Here is a 14,635-nt window from a genome sequence, read left to right as displayed (position 1 = left end):
CTGATCCTGAAATAAAAATGTTACACTGTGTCTGTAGCCAAGTCAAGATGTGCAATAAACTACAGACGACTTTTCTGTATGCATATAAAAATATGTACAGTACACACATTCCCTGTAAATAGAGAACCAAAATATAAGACTTTACAGTATAGCGAGTCCTCAACTTATAACCATTGAACAATCAGCAGCAACCAGTGGCAGTGGTGCGCCACTGAAAAACCTGAAGGACCAGATAAGGGACAGATCATGGGAAAATTTTTATTTTCACATGAAGAATCAACACCAACTTGATGGCACATACTCATTTAGTCACAACAATTTTAGTAAGCACATCCATTGGGAAAAACACTATTTCTTCTACAGTAGTTATTGGGTATTCGGGTTATTTAAGAAAGCCAACTATATTAAAGCAACTTATCAAAAGACAAAAAAATGGAATGTCCATATTAAAGAATATGCATACTGTTTTCATAGGCACCCTATTATTTTATCATCTACAAATAATACAGGTTCTGTGAGGCTACTTTTTTTCAAGTGAACAACTTTTCTCATTTTAAAGCATCTATCTGCAAGATGTCTTTACAAGTACTGCTGCATTATATATCTCCCAGCTTCTAATATTTACAGGGGGGGAGGTTGTTTAGAGGCCAAGCCATCTCTTTACCACGTTTAAGATCTCCCAAGCTGACAATAGCACATCCTGCTCTTTGCAGGCAGAAAAGGCCTCATTAGGAATGGTGGGTAAAGTGTGATATTTGGGATACTGTGTTATCTTGTCATCCACGCCGTGTTCCCTGAGCACATCTATCTGCTCAGGAAGTTTAGCCAGCTCACATCCATACGATGCTGCCTTATCAGCCAGCTTTGCAAGAGAGAGATTCCTCTCAAAGCCACCTCCCTGGTTGTACTCAACTGCTGTCAGAGTCTTCTCCATAGCCCGGAAAGTCATGTACAGCAGCCATTCAGTGCTGCCATTTCCAGCAATGCTTTCTGCTACCTTCAGATCACATTCTGCTTGCCGGAGCCAACGCTTTGCTTCCAGGAAACAGTGATTTGGTTGTGATCTTGAAGAGTTTGGTCCACATCGATGGTATGACCAGAAATTGTAACTGCCTCCTCCTCCTCCTCCACCACCACCTCTGGTAAATTCATAGTGCCTCTGTTGATGCTGATGAGCTTGCCGATCCCATTCACTCCAACAGTCTGAGAAGTTTCTGTGATAGGAATTGCTACTTTTGGATCCTCCACAGGAGCCATTTGACCTCATTCCCTTCTCCATCTCCTTGATCTTTTCTTTAAGATACTTGAAGAGTTCATTAGCAGAATCTTCCTGGCCAAGATTTTTATCTGGGTGGTAACACAGATACAATCTTCTAAGGGCTTTCTTCTTTTCCTCTTCTGAAAGTCTCCAAACTTGATCTAGGCACGCATCTATCTCTTTCTTCACCTCGCTCAGTGGCCGGTGATGCCAATACTCATTAATATCTGGTCTTACCACTTGGGCAGCATCAGCGGAAACTGCGGCCAGCACTACCATTTTATTTGAATCGGAGACTGGCTTATTTCTCTTGAAATGGTACAAGTCATAAGCAGTCACTTCTTCTTGCCGACCTCCTCCCAAGTCAATACGATATGTGTGTATTTGACCAGCACCATTCTTCTGTGACTCAAGTACTTCAAGGACAACAGCATACAGGTAATGCTCCTTGGGCTGGGAAGAATCCAGATAGCCCACATAATCTCCTTTCATAAAGGTATGCAAAATGCTCATATCCAGACTGTCATACCATTCCTCAGGGATGTCTTCTCCTGGAGGAGGAAGGTCATAAGCATTTAGGTTTCCCTGCTGATACAGGGGCACTCTGCGTTTCTCTAGGACTCCAGCAGTATCTTTAGGTCTTTCGCAAGCTAGAATCTCCATGAGGATCCCCATAGCTTCTGGCTGAAGTCTTTCTCCCAAAAGCTTATTAACTTCAATGGCTAGAGTTGAGAAAATATGTATTCCCTCTTGCCGACTCATGCTTTCCTGGTGAGTAAGGTAAATCTTTGTCTTGCCATCTGGCATTGTTGCGACATGCACTGTCTTGACACATTCAGTTTCCTCTAAAAGTTGCAACTTGTAGACCATTACAATGCAGAGCTTTTCACAGCACACCACTTCTAGCTGATCTGGAGAAAAGAGTCCCTCATTTATGTCTTCTATCTCCTCTGTTTTACTCTGCCATTTCAGTAGCGCAATCAGCGCATTCTGGAAATCAAGAGAAACCAGAAGTTCTTTGAGACTGTTCTGAAACTCACAATATTCTCGATACATGCACAGTTTCAGAGAGGACTCCTCTAGTTGTTCTTCAACAATATTATTGAAATACTTGGGGCGCAGATTTTCAGGTAGCAAGCGCAGAAGTTTCCACTGCTTATACTTGTCCACTGATATGGAACATTCAGAGAGATCAACCAGAAAGCGAAGTGTATTTTTCAAAGCAAGGGGTTCTTGTCCAGATTGGTAGAAACTAAATACTAAAGTGTTTGATGGATATAGCTTCCCATCAATGCAAGGGAGATAAAGTTCTTGCAGCTTTGAGAAATCCACTGACTCCTTTGTTTCTTCCAACAGATGGAAGAGAAACTGAGTGGCCCTGAGCACTGCTTTAGTAAGATTGGCCTGCAGTTTCATCCGTTCTGTAGTCTCTTCTTGGATCCTGGCCAGAACACTGGCATAATGATAGATGGTTGGCTCAGTCTGCACTCCGAACTTTTCAAAGACATCTATATATACCCCTAACTTGGATGGCAGCATGTACAGGTATGGCCGAAAGTCATTTGAGTGCTGCAAATGGACCACCACATTTTCTGCCTCAGCTACTTCATTATCATCTGTCAGTATCACAGGAAGGCCTTTAAGGGAATTCACATCTATTTCTTCCTGTTCTGACAGGAATCTGTACGTGCATTTTAGAACTTCTGCCCGAGTTTTCTTATTTTCTAGGGTATCACAGGTTACTTGACAGACATTGCTCAAATTTTCCAACACCACTTCAGTAGGTACTGTGCATATCACTCCAAGTTTTTTTAAAACATCCCTACCTTCGTCTCCAACATAGTCATTAAAAGAGAAAGCAACTGCTGAAGTCCAAAAGAGAGCAACATTTTTTGAACAGTACAAAGAACCTCGGGGTGCCACTGGAGCTCTGCAAGGGACATATGGCAAATGAAGGCTACACAGTTTATCAGGGAGGAGACGTGGTACAAGGAAACGGATCTTGGACAATTTTGCCCAGAAGGAATTAGACAGTTCATCTTTTGCTCTGGAAAACAGATATTCCAAGAGTGCTTTACTTTTTCCTCGGACATTTTCAGAAGTGGAACCGCTGCTGAATGCCTCTCGTTCAACCTGGGTAGCACATTTCAAAAAATCTTCCTCAGAAATCACCTTCTGCAAACCCACATCTAATAAAAACATGTTCACTTCCCACTTTTTGATTGGACGCATTGAACCATAGAATTTCTCTGGTACAAATCGAGAGCTCAATCCCAACTCTTGGAAAATTGTATTGTCCTGATAGAAGTATGATACAAGACGCAGCACATTCTTCTCATCCCGAATGAAGGCAAAGGACTTGAATGTTGACACCACAACTGCTTTCTGGGTCTCATACTCTTCATCATAGTGTGACATGATGTTGAAGAGTAACTTCAAGGCTTCCAGTACTTTAGCCTCAGGAAGACTGGGTATCCGAGGTAAAAGTAGCATAAACTGTTGCAAATCATTCATTTCTCCAAAACCAAAGCACTTGCTCAACCTTTGATTCCAATAGGTGTCCTTGAGTAAAACAGTCCTTGCATCCATTTCATAAAGTTCCAAAAAGTTCTCACAGAGCTTTGGATTTTTGGATACCAGACGATAGACCTTATCATATGAAACTAGTGATACATGTTTTTCTTGATATGTCTCAAAGACAGGCAAAGCTTTCAGTTTTGCTAATAATGCTTGATTATTTAACTTTTCCAGATCCTCACAGAGAAACCTCAAGAATAAATCATAATCAAATGGATCGAGTTTATTCCAGCATAGGCTACTGTGGGTAGACAGTTGCTCCAGCACTACTATAGGGTCTTCGATCTTCAGCAGCTCTGGATTGATGCAGTATGCAGTCAACTCTGGAGGCAACAGGGACTTATCTAATTTGGCAAAGCCCAGCTTATCAAGAATTTCACAAACTGGGCTTAAGTTATTAGGTATCAACGTACCAAGGGATTCAAGAGGAATCAACATACTGGAACCATAGACAGGGAGCAGAGTGCATCCTTTGAAGAGGGAAATGAGCTTTGCAAATAGCTCGTTCCTTTTTTCCTGATTCTGTGTCACGCAGATATGACTTTCAAAGAACTTCCACACTTCCCCTAACCAGCTCTTCCGGCGTTTGCTATCGTTGCCCCAGCTATCCAGTGTCAACATCTCTTGTATGTAAGCCACAGATTCATCTAAAGTAAACTTCTTCAGGAATTCCATTTCTAATAGAAGCTGATTTAGATTGTAATCTGCAAAGGCAGAAAAACAATGCTGACGATGTGGGAAAAGGTCAGAAGCACTGCTCTTCTGATAAACAGGTTCTTGTTGGCTGAAATATCTCAGCACATTATCATTGGTCAACAGTAATGGAAGTCCTTCCACGCAATTCACATCATCAGAACACAGTCCACTGAGAGAGAAGGTTAGGAGAGCAAAGCAATTGGAACGATTCTTTACAGGAGTTTGATTTAGTGAGCATGGTAAGAAGTTGAGCAGACTTTTCAAAAACTGACAGAGGGAAGGAGAATCGAGAGTCAGTACATCCATTTCCGCCATGACAAATTGCTCATGTATCTCTTGTAGTTGTTCAAAGGCAGGGACCAAGCTCATACCCAGCTCCTGAAGAGTGCGCTCAAGAATTTTATCCTCTATTGTATTCTTCAGAAAATAGGGGCCTCTGGTGGAATGCTCTTCTTTGGGTGCACTCCAACACACACTTATTGTTTCAATTCTACAGGCATTTTTGTAATTAACATTTTTCTGATAAACTGGCAACAATGGGAGCTGGTCTTTATGCATCAGTTTATACAGATGGGTTACCAGCTGCTGCCAAACAGGGGATACATCTTTGGTCACAATTGGGAAATATTGCAAATACTTGCAAGCAAATTGATCATGGCATTTCTGCAGAGTATGGAATTTCAGTGGTTCCCTCCCCAGTGTCTGGCACAGGTTTTTAAGTAACTGGCCATATAAAGGGGCCAGCAGATATTGCATGAGTAACCTATTCCAGATTGAATTGACATCCCCTTCACCGCTATACTTCCGCAAGTCACGCCGAGCTGAATCCACATCAAAGTTCCCATTGACATGGATGGGAAGGCCTGTCCTTCCTGGCAGGGGCAATGTGCAGAAAGCCTTCCCACACACTTGTCTATTAAGACAAACAGCCACACCACCATAAGGCAGTAGCATGCCCTCTATGGTCTCTGTGCTGTCCATTCCAATTTGCCTTCCAACCCACCAGATGCTGGGATCACGCAAGAGATTAGTGCTGACCTTCATTTTGTAGAAGACGGTTACTGGTTTGCTCATCTCCAGGCCTCCTGCTGCAGCTGCCTGCTGTAGATGTTTCTGGTACTCCAGCCTTCCAGGCTCCCCTCCTTCAGTTTCAACCCGCAACAACTCTTTGGGTTTCCTGTCTTCCTCACCCATAACAGAGAAAATTACAGTGCGAATGTGATTGAGGAACATCATGAGGCATTCTGCATCTTCTTTAAGAGCTTCCAACATATTCTCCATATCTATCTCAGACACAGATTTCTGACAAATAGGAGAGGGGTTCTCCCCTGCAGGAGTACGCAGGGGCAACCGGAAAAGTGTGCCCTGTTCCAATTCAAACACATCAGGCAAAAAGGTGTCATAAACATTCAAAAAGGCCTCTCTGAAATCTTTTGTGAGGTTGTACTTTGCGCCAGGTGAGATCTCATCAGACTCTGGGAGATAACGCAATGTGGGGTCAAAGACACACAGTGTTCTATCCCCTGTGACAAATGCAGGGCAATCTGTCAAATGGTAAACAGTGTTGAATCCCAGACCGTATTTTCCTGTAGCATCCCGCCTTCCTCTTTTGCCACCATGGCCTAAGCGCTGGATCCCCTCAATATCGCTCATTTGGAAGGTCTGGTTGTTATAGATGCAGAGGGCTGGTCCTTGAAGAGACTTCCATTCATCACTGAAAACACGCTCTGTTGGATGCTGGCGGCGATCCCAAAGGAAATGGATGACACTCGCACCAGCATCGTCAGCATTCTGCAGCAGCTCTTTCAGCACATCCTGTGAAGAGGGATATTCCTGAAGGATGTTAGACAGGCGGGTACACGAGTCCTCCTTAGCTCCAAAATCTGTGCCCCAAAGAGAAAGTTTCTGAATCCGTTGCTTGGACAGTATACGGTGCTTTTTGGTCGATATGCTGCAGCGCACAGCAATTTCTCGTGGAATCATACTATGGCAAAACGGTATTCCACTCTCACGTGGGAGCCATGGAGTATCATCAAAAAGCAGCTTAGGCAATTGTCGTAGGACTTTGTCCTGGTCTGGGAAAAACATTTTCTGGGACAAATAAGAATCTAGTTGTTGATTTTCTGGCAAAACTCCAGCAAGTCCTGCAGTGATCAACCTAAGTACAATTTCTAGTTTTTCTACAGAAAGTGGCCGTCCAGCTGTATCCTCAGCCAGGGCTTCCAGGACAGAAGCATAATCATCCAAGGTAAATACGTCACGTAGACCGATACACTTCCACAGATCCTTTTGTTGCCAGTACTCCTCAGGCAATTTGAAGAGATATGGAATAGCGTCAAAAGCCAGATTGTGAGACACTTTACATACTGGCACAAAGCCAACACTGACCAGGATGAAGGGGAACATCTGTGCTTTTTGCGCTATCTCTACCCTACTTTCCTTGTTCCGGACTACATCATTGAGAAAAGCATAGCAATCTTGGGCTATCTTAGCCAACATTTTTTTGGAGAGAGCATTGGAACAAAAGGACGCTATCTCCAGTTGCTTTAGCACTGTAGTTACGGATGGTTTGCATTTCACTCCTAGGAATTCCATTATCTCCTCAGAGAGCTTGGAGTTTCCCCCAAGGGCTTCCTTGTCCAGGATTGGTTCAATCAAATGTACCAAGGAATTCAGCTTGTGGTAGTAAATCTCACTGGGGCAGCAGATTTTATGCATATTCCCAGGAAGCACTGCCGGTAAAAAGGGAATATCCCTAAACAAAACCTGGGTCGTATTTCTGGAACTTTCCTGGAGATGGCTATCAAGGAGACCCAAGATACAGCAGACTCTCTGGCATGCTTTGTCGGGGTTCTGATGCCACAAAGCTTCCACAGTTCGGGCTCGGCTTATCAGTTCTTCCATTGCCACCCAATCTTTGGTCATGCCAAGATGTTCCAAGCGCAAAAGCCTCTCCGGCTTCAGAAACTCTTCAACCATAGGAAAGCAGCCATCTTCAGGACAGTAGAGAGGTGCGACACGGCCCTCTGGGTGTACAAGTTCTTTAATGGTTTTCAGCGTTTCATCTGGAGTAGCAGGAATGCAAGGCAGGGATTTCAGGCACTCATTCACCCCGGCATCATTCATATCTAGGGCACGAAGAATCAGGGCATTACGATCAGGCACCGCAAGCTTAGCAAGATTGGGTAAAGCAAGCTCCTGAAGGAACCGTGCCCAATTATAAGTGTTTAGCACTGAGCTGTTTCTCGGGGTCCAGGTTTTGAAGCTCAATTTAACCTTCTCTGGAAGAGAAACTGCAATCTGTGGTTCTGGTAAGAGTAACGAGAAGGCTCTCGCTGCTATAGAACTCAGTTGCCTCTTGCAAATGATATCATCATCCAAAATGCAAGCATGATTAAGTGGGCGCCATTTTTGTCCATCAGAGAAGAGAACTGGCTGCTCCCCGTTTACTCCATCGATTAGTGCTTGATAGAAGGCTTTGGCTGCTTCAGTGAAAGGATACTTGGTACTGTATATATCAGGCCAAAAATCATAATACTTGTAGTCCTCCAGCAGTTCTTGTTTGTACATGTCTCGGAACTGAGTTAGTGCCCCAAGCCATGCAGCTGTCACTGAATCTCGTAGCAGTGCTATATTCCACTGGCCCTTTTCTGTGGTATCCCAGAGTCCTTTACGATTACTAAGCACGGCGAAGGGAGCTGTGAGATGCAGTGGGAGACCCGATTCAATGGGAAGAGGTAAGAAACAGAAGACACGGCCTTTAAAACCATGTATATCCGGGAGCCATCTTCCAACGGTGGTACTAGGGCGGAGTGGTAAGGCTACCCTAGCAAAAGGAGGCAAGAAATGGATACCTCCCTTTCTTCCCTTTCTGAACAGTTCCTCAGCTTCTCCATCAGCTGAACATGCATGGAGCAGAAAATGGTGGATAGTCACAGCTGATTGCCAAGTTGTTCTCAATCGTATAAGGGGAAAGCCGATCTCATTCAGTACTTCTCGGCTTACTGTCGCCAGTGGCTGCACAACATCTGGAAAACTGGAACCCTGTGCAAGGTAGGAGAGTGATACCTCCCGCACATTATGTAGGAAAACCAGCAGGTACTGGGACGTCTCCTGGAAACCAGTTTCTAGTCCTTTGATCCGGCTGGGTCCAAACGGCTCAGGGCAGATCTGAGATTCTTTGGCCTCCTGTTCAGTGCGGAAAGGCAAACGGATCAGAGTGCCTTGGTATTTCTCTCCAATTCGACATCCAAATATTCCTCTGAAAGGCCAAAATTGCTCTGGAAATGAAGCGGCGACTGTGGAGGTCAAATTCAAACGGATGCCCGGTCGGGCTGAACCACGGATATGTTTTTGGAGATGGGTGATATTGGGATCAAAGATGAGGACGGTGTGACCACTGAGAAGGAAAGGCACATCAGTCATATGGTAGACAGTGCAGAAACCTAAGCCAAAGCGACCAATCTTGTCCTCCTGGTGCTCCTTGGTGGCTGCACCTAGTTGGATAATGTTGGAGAAATCTGCCTCAGTAAACAGTGCATCATTCTGGGCCCAAAGGGCTGGCCCTTGGCAAGTAGCCATGCCAGGATCCAGAAGTCCTTTAGTAGCGTCATGCTGCCGGAGGTCTATTAAGAAGCGGCAAGTCTGAGCACCGGCATCCTCAGCATTCTGCAGCAGTTCCTGAAACACGTCAGCATCCTGGCTGTACTCCCGAAGGATGTTACGGATCCGGAGAGTGATGGGCTCTGAAGGCCCCCAAGCCTCAAACAGTTCTAAGCCTGACAACTTGGTACTCAGCATCTCCACCCCAAAGAAAGCAGCTGTGGCAGAAGAAACTGCTTCATGCACCAAAATGGGTAGGTCTCCACCCAAATCAGCAAGACGGGCACGATCCATGTCACAATACAGTGCTGAACTGGCAGGGCGAAGAGCAAAACCAACCAAACCTACGATCTGCACCGGTATAAGCATTTCCTCTTCCCCATGGTAACCTTGATTGCTAAGCCAGTCCAAGGCAGCTACGAAGAGGAGTAGTTCAGCCTGCGTACCCCCGTTTGGTCTGGCATTGATTTGTTGTGCCAGCTTATGAAGAGCCTGGTCTACATCTTCCTCGCTGGGTGACTGCTGGACACCCCATTTTGCAAAAAGCTGCCTGTACTCTTGGAAATCCGGAGGAACTTGTGGCATTAGGAGTGCAAAGTCCAAATCATTAGGAAAGGTTAGTACCACGTCTGTTGGCCACGAGAAACCCTTCCCATTCCACACTGAAGTGTATGTGGGTGGATACTGGAAATCGAAGAGATGCTGTTGCATGTGTTGATAGATGCTACACAACTTTGCAGTCAACAGGGGTGTCTCTTTAGAGCAATAGGTTTGTACCAGGTCAGCTAAGTTTTCCATCACCTTTTCTGGAGGAGGTAAGCGTTCCAGGCCCAATTCTTCTGCAGCGTGGGCCGAAAAAGCATCTGTCAGTCCCATGACCTGTCCTACAAGACCTGCATACCTCACTGAACGAATTGATTCAGGTGCTAGGAAGACTCCAGCTGGCCCAAGCTTAGAGGAATTGATGGCAGGAACCCAAGGCAAGGACCTCAGCTGCTTCAGCACCTCAGGAGATAAGCGTGACAGTAGAGGACTCTCATTGCAAACCCGGATAAGGGCCTGGGATTTGGCCTTGGCAGTTGCCGTTTCACTTACAGCCACTTCCCTTGCAGCAGTTATTGCATCTGCTGGAGAGACAGCACTAAGATCTGATTTCAGACCCAGCGTACGAAGGATTCGCAGCACTGCTTGCTCCTGAAAGGGCCCTTTGGGAAAGTGGCTCGGTCTTAATAAAGCCAGCAATGTGCGGTTCTCTGGATCGTAGAGATGACAGGGACGGAGCAATTCTGTTGATCCGCAATCCACAAATGGAAGATCATGGCACAAAGCTTGTAATTCTTGGCTCTGGCTAAAAAGTGTGTCTCCATTGCGCAATAACCACAACATGAATTGCTTGGCATCCTCAGCCCGATTTCCATAGGACCCCTTCTTCATTGCTCGGACACACAGCAAGCACAGATCCGGCGTCCCCAGAAGCTTTCTGCGGATTTTGAAGAGCAAGCTTCGTTCAGCTTCATTGCGACACAAGAGCACAGGCTCCGGAGTCAAGAGATTTGTAGGCACTGGTGGAACCAAAGTCTTTTCTAAAGCCAAATAATCCTGGGCTGATACCAAGGCTGCCTTGGAAGGTGGAAGAAGAGAAGGCATCTTGAAGAAGAGTGGCAATTTAGTGAGGACTCCGATATCTTTTTGAGAGAATGAGACAGCTGTAGAGAGAAAAGCGCTCAAGCTTTCAATCTGGCAGGTGGGAAAAAATGTCAGGTGGTTTGTTACATTTGCTACCCCCAGATGGACAAAAACTTGCAGGACATTGCTAGGTGTGGGTTCCAGAACATATTCTTTTAGTTGGTGATGGGACCAACTGGAGTCCCACTTCTGGATCACAGTGCAGCCCAACACTTCCAAAATTTTAGCCACTGCGTCTGGCAAGCATTGCCCATTATGCCTTTGGAATATGAGGGTGGGTTGGGGCAAAAGTTGAGCCAACTGAATGCCATTGAGAGAATTGTGCAGAGGCGTCAGTGGTATTATCGGGCATCCCTCAAAGGGTTCCAGGGAAGAAGCACGGTGTGTCAGGAAAGTCCAGAAAGCAGAAATCCACTCAAGGGGAGGTTCGCTGGGATACGCACTGGGCCTCCAAATAACAGGAACAGATTTGCTGCTGACCCAACCTTTCGGGAGAGCTCTGGGAAGATTCTTCTCAATGATGGCTTGATTCAAGGAGACCAGATTTTTGAATAACCCTAGAGAGACAGGAAAGACACAAGGATCAAGTACCAATGTTTGTGCATCTCTGTTGGAGGAATCTCTTTGGAGATTCTCAGTCATCTAAGGTCATGGTTATCTCAAAGGTGCTTTTTCAAAAGGCAACTACACTTCATTTTCTCTTTGAGGAAAAAGTTTTGCTTTTCATCCAAGAAGCTTCATCGGTTCTGACTGGATGGTGGGGGGATAGAAAGACCAGTTCTGACCTTAGAGTTAGTTCTGACTGGATAGTTCTCTCTTCAGAACTAATCCTTCCACCCCTCCCACCATCCAGTCAGAACTGATGAAGCTTCTTGGATGAGAAGCGAAATATCTTCCTCAAGGAGAAAAAAAAGTTCAGTTGCCTTTTGAAAAAGCACCTTTGCGACGTCTCTGTTGGAGCTAAATAGTTACAGAAGTATTTTTGGTCTGTGCTAAAGGCTATTGGAATGTTAGTCTAGAAGCAAGGAGATTTAGGTTCAAGCCACGATTCTGGTTGGAAAGGTTACTTTTCAGACTTTGCAGCAAGTAGCTCTATTACATGCACTCTAGGCCTGATCCAAAACAGATCTGACAGTCCCACATACTCAAATGTCCTCTGAAGGCACTTTTGTGGCCAGAAGTCAAAACGTGTAGCTCACTCTACAAGTGTCAGAAAGAGTCTTTGAATTCTTTCGGGAGAAAGTTGCATTTGCCCTTTGTTTTCTATTGGAAGAAAATCCTAAATCCTGAGAAGACGAATCCTCCTCCTACCCTTTGCTTTACAGAACCACAAATTAAAACCAGAAAGGGACTTCTGGTTTGACATCGCAGCAGAACGGCCGCAGGAAGACGGGGCTCCATCTTCCGCATTCAATTTTGCCCTTTTGGGGACCTTAAAAAGGGTCAAAAGTCACCCTGAAGAGGCGATGAGCAAGGAGGGGACCCTCACTGATTGCAGGAGGGTGGCAGCCCTTCTGTTTGATCCTAAGAAGCCCTCCAAACTGGTGTGGGAAAGACTGGCTACGTTCGCATAGCCAGTCAGAAGCTGCTGACAACCGAAGGAAACAAGCAACAAGAAGTAACATTACAGCAACGTGGATGAAACTGGGTGAGACCTGATCCTCTCTTTATGATTTTAAGACCACTTCCTGAAAAAACTGCTCAAAAGCGGTGAATTAATTAGTTAGGGATGAAATTTGGGGACTAAAAGTGCTTTTAAGACCTTTAAAAAAAAAAAAAAAGAGAGAGAGAGAGAGAGAGACCTGAAAAGTTTGCAATATAAGTTTTGGATTTAAAAAACTGAAAAATGGCATCAATGACATCTAGTGGTGAATTATGGCACTACAACTTATTATACCTAAAAGAAACCTGGCTTGAAGCCCAGACTTAGATAAGACTCTGGCTGTCCTTGGAAGATTTCACTTTTGAAGATTGCACCTGAGAAAAGGGAAAAGACTTTGGGGCTGCTTATCTGTGTGGCAGAGACGATAAACTATTCTAAAATTGGCCTGTCTGAACTATGGATACAAATACTGACTCTCATAACTGTATTCTGGAACTAATTATCTGTAGAAGAAATGTACACTATTGCCTGATATGATGGAACATTTTGGATTATAAATCTTGATTCATAAACAACCTTTAATTGTTCTTTCTTCTCCATGGACAGAAAGATATATTTTTCACTGGACAGAAAAAAAATGAATTTTACTTATATTTGCTTAGGGGAGGTTTAAGAATGGACTGACAAGTTGGCTGGATAATCTGGAGCTCCAATGATAATTAACTGAAAATTTCTAAATTCTTAAACAGATCTCTATAAAAGCCACTTACAAAAAATAAAATGGATGTTCTATTTGTTGTTGTTAATTGCGAAGTCGTGTCCGACCCATCGCGACCCCATGGACAACGTTCCTCCAGCCCTTCCTGTCCTCTACCATCTTCTGGAGTCCATTTAAGCTCACGCCTACTGCTTCAGTGACTCCATAAAGCCACCTCATTCTCTGTCGTCCCCTTCTTCTATTGCCCTCAATCTTTCCCAGCATTAGGCCCTTCTCCAGTGAGTCCTTCCTTCTCATTAGGTGGCCAAAGTATTTGAGTTTCAACTTCGGGATCTGTCCTTCTAAAGAGCAGTCGGGGTTGATCTCTTAACATCTGTCTCCAGAAGCCTCAGTTTGACATACCACCAAGAAAATATTGATGAATCATAGAAAGAAATTCTCTCCATGTTGAAATCAATACAAGAAACAATTGCCTTAGCTCGTGATGAGATTAAAAATAACACAAAGGAGATAAAAGAACAATTTTCTAATTTAAATCTATAAACTCAGAAAATAACTACAGAGAAGGAACTAGCAACCCAGAAAATAGAAGGAAAACTAGAGGAAGGTGACCCAAATATGGAGGTTCTAAAGGAAGAAAGTAACGGACATACCCAGGCAAACGAAAAATTAGAAGACATTACGATAATATCGGAAATGGAAAATACATTTTGCCAACCAAGATTTCAGAGCATACTTGAGGATAAGGAAGGAGAGCCATTAGCAGAACGGTGGGGAATTGGAGAAGGAGGGAGGCTGTTTAATAAATATCAATGGGCTAGTAAGTTCTTCCAAAAATACTTTAATTAAATTGTTTTTCTTATTCCAAACAATATACACAAAAATAGAGGAAGAATTATTTGATGATTCAAATGCACTAAATTGGAAAGGTAGTTGGCAAAGAAAGAAAGCTAGAGTAAGACCGAAGAAAACAGAAGCTTTGACCTATTAAGGGGATATCATATTATCAATTAGATGTTTGAATATGATTAGGAATAGATTGCTAGAAATAGAAGTATTATTATAAATAGATAGATAACATTTGTAATCAGAATATCATATCTAGGCATGAAAAGGGAAATAAGAAAATGGTAAGAAGTTTGAATAAGGGAAGCTTTTGATTACCCAAATATAACTTGCTTTGAAATTATAAATGATTGAGATACTTTGAACATGGATGGGAAATTAAAATTGAAAAAAACTGCAAATAGGATACTGACTGAATAAATGGATATTGAGTGCAAATGCAATTAATATTTGTTTTGGTTAGAAAAAATATTTTAAACTGATATTGTTGATATTATTAGAAAAATGTAATAAAGATGCTGATATTCAACTGTATATTTATTAACAACAAGAATTGTATTTGCTTAGTGGGAAAATGTCTATTACCAGAAGAAGAGAGGATCTATTGGATGGTGTAAAATTGAATCTAGTTTGAAGAAGTTAAAAATGT

General features: G+C 43.6%; 1 protein-coding gene across 1 annotated transcript in view; it reads right to left on the bottom strand.

Moving 5' to 3' along the window:
- Positions 1–238: 238 nt before the first annotated feature.
- LOC107282680 (sacsin-like) overlaps positions 239–14,635 on the bottom strand; it is a 28,096-nt gene continuing 13,699 nt past the window's right edge. Inside the window, exon 8 of the mRNA XM_029283070.1 lies at positions 239–11,376. Within this exon, the coding sequence (XP_029138903.1) occupies positions 641–11,376 (10,736 nt within the window). The 3' untranslated portion in view covers positions 239–640. The remainder of the gene's footprint in view (positions 11,377–14,635) is intronic.

The sequence above is a fragment of the Protobothrops mucrosquamatus genome, unplaced genomic scaffold (assembly GCF_001527695.2).
Source record: "Protobothrops mucrosquamatus isolate PMUCROS unplaced genomic scaffold, P.Mucros_1.0 scaffold11, whole genome shotgun sequence".
Taxonomy (NCBI): domain Eukaryota; kingdom Metazoa; phylum Chordata; class Lepidosauria; order Squamata; family Viperidae; genus Protobothrops; species Protobothrops mucrosquamatus.
This window is presented reverse-complemented; position numbering and strand designations above follow the sequence as displayed.